Source organism: Cryptosporidium hominis (assembly GCF_000006425.1).
Source record: "Cryptosporidium hominis TU502 chromosome 8 CHRO018075, whole genome shotgun sequence".
NCBI classification, from domain to species: Eukaryota; Apicomplexa; class Conoidasida; order Eucoccidiorida; family Cryptosporidiidae; genus Cryptosporidium; species Cryptosporidium hominis.
Window position 1 is genome coordinate 1 of NW_666999.1, and position 5,060 is coordinate 5,060.

General features: G+C 28.8%; 3 protein-coding genes across 3 annotated transcripts; 1 reads left to right on the forward strand and 2 right to left on the reverse strand.

Moving 5' to 3' along the window:
- On the reverse strand, positions 1–2,220 carry Chro.80173 (hypothetical protein; the record flags this gene model as incomplete). The annotated part of the gene is made up of 1 exon (XM_660455.1): positions 1–2,220. A coding segment is annotated over one exon (2,220 nt), but the record flags the coding sequence as incomplete, so codon positions are not given.
- A 434-nt stretch (positions 2,221–2,654) lies between these two features.
- Chro.80174 (hypothetical protein) lies at positions 2,655–3,116 on the forward strand. The annotated part of the gene is made up of 1 exon (XM_660456.1): positions 2,655–3,116. The coding sequence occupies one exon, from the start codon at positions 2,655–2,657 to the stop codon at positions 3,114–3,116; it is 462 nt and encodes a 153-aa protein (XP_665548.1).
- A 75-nt stretch (positions 3,117–3,191) lies between these two features.
- Positions 3,192–4,166, reverse strand: Chro.80175 (hypothetical protein). The annotated part of the gene is made up of 1 exon (XM_660457.1): positions 3,192–4,166. One exon carries the CDS (start codon positions 4,164–4,166, stop codon positions 3,192–3,194), a length of 975 nt encoding a protein of 324 aa, XP_665549.1.
- Positions 4,167–5,060: the final 894 nt, after the last annotated feature.

Consider the following 5,060-nt stretch of genomic DNA (forward strand, 5'->3'; position numbering starts at 1 on the left):
GAACGGAATCTGTTTCATATTATGTCTTGGATTACTAGAGAAAAATGGTGAGTAAGTAGGAGCAATAAAGTTCTGAGAAAAAGAAGGACCAGAAGGCATTGATATTAAATTATTGGATGCGGCTTTATTGGTAAATTTGGAATTAGAACCAACTTTTCCATATGAAAGAGAACCTGAATTTACATTCTGAGAAGATGAATCATTGGGTTTGCCTGAAGAGTTTGCTAATGAAGCACTTCCTACAATATTACTTGGAATTGATGCTAGTGACGCATTTCCTACTGACATTAAAGTTAAGTGATATGAACATAAATTCAAGAGTTCTGAAACATTCATTGCGCCATATATCTTAAGAATAAAAATTAAGAGTAATTGAAGCTGTGAATTGCTCACGCTTGTAGAAGCTGCAGAAAGATTATTTAGGTATGTTGAAGTACAAATGGAGGTATCTCTATTGTCTCTAATGTACTGAACCACATATTTTTCTCTTTCAGCCCAATAATTCTTCCAATACGAGGCTTCTTCAATATTTTCTTCAATGAATTTTTTATCAAATAAGAATTTTGGATACCATGCAGTTGACCTATAAACTGCCACTTCTTGAAGAATATTGGTGACTTTAATTTGTGGAAGATCTGTTGCAACCCTAATTGGCTCTCTATTTAGACCAGCATTTTCGTCTCTCTGAAGAAGAACTAAAATAAGATCTCTACAGCAAGACTCGTATTCATTGTACATAAGTTCTGATTTATATACCCAATTTCCAGAAACCAATACACAAAACTTTTTAAGTATTTTAATCAACTTCTTGTCAGAAGGGAATTTTTCAATTTTATTCTTAGAAAGGATTTGTTCAATAGTATTATCATTCTTTTGAGTTTTTACAATTTCTGGAGATAACTCAGATTCAGAATTAAGATTCGTTTCAAGCTTTATATCATAAATCCTTTTCAAGATATTTTTTATTCCATTAAATGGTATAACTTGATAAACTAGAGTAATTCTCTGTATTTGGTCACTTAATTTCATCCTATAAAGCTCTTGGACCGATAATGGACCAAAATAAAGCCAATCATCATAAATTAATAACTTCCCAGAAATACCATGGGAAGGCAAGAAATCAATATATTTATTTGGATTACTTCTAGCTAGTGCAATTGAATTTGAATCATCAATTCCACCAAAATTATAGCCCATAGAACCTCCAAGACTTGAGTTAGGACAGCATGGCGGATATTGATAAGCCGTATATATTTTTGGTAGTCCTGCTGTTCTTAAAGTTGGAAGTACTTGTCCATCTCCTCCAAATGGAAGGTTAAACTCTGAATTAATATCCGAAGCAATTCCAGAAATCATTTTAAAGTATCTTACAATGTCGTTATCAAAAAAGTGAGTTCTATTTCTACTATGCTTCATTGATAATAGTTGGTTAACCATGGGATTTTCCTCTGAAATTTGAGAATTCAAGTTATTCCAAGAAATGAAATCATCAAAATATACATCCATTAGCATCTTAATAATTTCTAGTGATTCATATGAGTTTGATGGATAAATACATGGTATTTTAATCCAATTCTCAAATCCAGTTGTATATAATCTTCCACTATCTAAAGGAAAATTACCAGAATATAATGGGTTATTATTACCACTGGTATTCATATCGTGATCTAAAGTAGTATTGTTTCCATGGTTTAAAACCAAATCATCCAAAGATTGATTTCTTTCATCTTTATCAGCCGAGTCAGATAGTCTTTCTACCATACCAACATTCGTACTCGCTGATCTTTTCTGATCGATTGATGAGAAATTTGGACGAAATTGTTGCACTGAAGAAATTGGAGTAATATATAATTTCTTGTTAACATGATCAAAATAACCTGCAACCAAACAATTTGCTGAAGAAAGACAAGATTTGCTATTTACTGTATATAAATGACTCTTATCAATATTTTCAGTTTTTTCACTTGATCCTTGCCTTGGAATACTTTGGTCACTCATTTCTTCATTAGAAGCTGCATTATTAACTTCAGAATTTTCACCAGAGTAATATGAAAGTTGAAATGATCCTCCATCTGGCCGAATAAAAGCAGATTGCCATACTTTCTCTGTTGAATTTCCTTTTGAAGTCATTGGAAACTGAAAAATGTGGAAAGATACATCGTTAATATGAGATAAAATAACTTCGTATTCTTCTTCTATTTCATCTTGTATGTTGTTCATTTCTAATCATTACCAAAAAATATCCAGAATATTATAAGAATTACAAACCTTCACAAGAGTTCAACAAAATTTAAGCAAAAGTTACTCTTTACAAATATTAACAATGCTCAAAATGCACATACTCTTTATTTTCGCCTTAATATAATTTTTTTAATCTTAAATGACATTTAAGTATGGCGCCATAACGAGAATTTGGCGCCACACAGATACCGCTAAAAAGGCGAATGGTCAAAGTCAAATGTAATGGAAGAAATTGGAACTATTAGCTAAATTAGAGCATTCGCATTTCAGTTACATTAAAAATAATTTGACTTGATTGGCTTTTGAATTCACAAAGCAGGTTAATGGGATTTTGTGTGGGTTATAAGAGTAATAAGTAAGATAATATTTGATGATAAGAAAAAAAAAAATTAAGGGGTTAATATCAATGCCTTATGAAGAAGAAGGCAGACTTTTTAAATAGACTAAAGCTATTAAAAAGAGATGATAAAGAGCAGATTAAGCTATTTTCAAAGTTAGTAAAGGAATTGAAGGAGCCAAATATTTATTTATTGGAAAGAATTGTATATTTTATTCCGAATGAATTAGTATATAAAACTTTTAATGAAACAAAAATAATTATAAAGAATGGGGGGTATCCTACAGAAGATAGCACTAGATTAAAAAGTCCAGGTGGCATATTCTTTAGATTAATAAGGAACCAAATTTCTCATGAAGAATACAAGAAAATTTGGAATATTCAAAGACAAAAAAAGAATCAGAGAAATAAAAAATTGTCACTTAGTAAGATCGATAATAATGAAGATATAAAAGGTGAAAAAGATGATGAATATGAAGATGGAGAATTATCTGAGGAGGCTATATTAATGGATGACTTAAAGTGCATGTATTTGTAATAGAGCTACGGAATATTATAATCTACACAAATTCTTCTATCCTTAATGATTATAAAATTTAGTTATATTAGTCATTTAATTTCTGTAATTATACCAGTTTGAAATTCTGTGTAAAAAATTTGTCAATCCAAATAATTTTAACGGAGCAATTACTATTCCATAATTCATAACCCAGTCTTGTCTGATTTTTGGTTCATGTAAGCTTTTGTTTATTAAAAGATTATTCATTTCTCTCCAAACCTTCCAAACTGGAAGTCTTGATTTTATTGGCCAAATTGATAGAATTGAAACTATATCTTTATCAAGCAAAATACCATCGGAAATTTCATCATTTATGTTACTAATCAATTTAGTTTTTTTGTCATTCTTCATTTCATCCAGCATTTTATCAAAACAAAGAGATGAACTTAAACCCTCAATATATTCTAAAGGAAAGATTTTCCAATCTATCCAAATTTCTATGATACTTTTTGTTTTATTAATAAGATCAATATAACAACTGTTTCCTCGGTTACTTTGGAATGATATATGTGAAACTAGATAAGGAAATATATTCATAATACAATTTCTAAGCTTCCAAGCTCCTATCTTTGAAGAGTGAGAATTGTATAATATATCTGAAATACAATATAAAATTGAAACCTTAACTTCAAAGGTTGAATTTGGAAATCTTTGTATTAATAATTCAATCATTTGGACCGAATGTTGGTCTGAATAATCTACAACAAAAGTCATTATTTCATTAATTTTCATTCTCTTTGTTGTTAAGCTATCTAATAGTCTTTCATAGCTTTTTTCCAAATTGTCTGGCATTCTTTCACAACTTAGTTCATAGTATAAAGATTCAATTGGGGAAGAAAATTTTTCATATACATTCAAATTCTCATCATAATTTTCTTTTATGTCCTCCAGGTATTTATTATATAACATCATAAAATCGTCATTTTGTTCTAATGAATTCATATTGTTGATAGTTCCATCCAGATCGATCCAAATCCAACAAAGTGGATCATTACCGGGAAGATTGAGCATTCTCTCAGATAGAACCATTTTAAATCAACTAACTTAATGTCAGCTTTGACAAATAAGCGTTCATGACGTAAAATCTATTTCTATCTAAACTCAGGTAAATATAATGTAATAATCTTCGCCCAAAATTTCTATTCCAATTTGTATTCTATCTAAATAAGTAACAAAATAGTTAATAAATCATCATAAATATAACATATAATATTATACAAAGAATGTATGTGATTATATGATGGCTAAAACATTAAATAGTTTTAGTCATTAAGCAAAAAATTAACTCACTGAATCAAAAAGATATTATTTTTCTAACCCTATTATGACACTTACATTCTTATTGGATAAAAAAACGTAAGCAACGCCTGAATAGGGTATATTTCTTCTAATATCATAAACAAGAGTTTCTCTTTAAAGATAAATTTTTTTTAAAAACAGAGTTTTATCTTTTTAAAGAACTTGATTTATTTTGTACTATTCCTATTTAATATTACTTATTTACGTATTCATTATAATAGTAAAATCAATTAATATTAATTTAAAAAATTATGGCGGGAAGCTGTGGCGGGAAATACTGTATGACTGAGTGAATGCAAGTATCTTGAATGAAAAAATATTTGTGGGTATGAAAAATAGTAGATATAAACATAAAGCTGAATAAAAAGAAGAAATGGAAATTAGGATTATGATATTGCATTTATGAAGCTCATAGAGTGGAGTCGCACTTAATATATAAAGAAAGAATCAAATTAAGTTAAAAAAAGAAAAAAAAAAGAAGTAAACTATTCAAAGTTAATAGTATATAGATAAATATAAAATAATGTTTTTACCAAGGATTCCATATAGTTCAAAGCCAATAATAAGAATAGAGAATTCTGAAGAAGTTCCATTTGAGAAAGGTGTGGAATTGTTGGTAAAAAC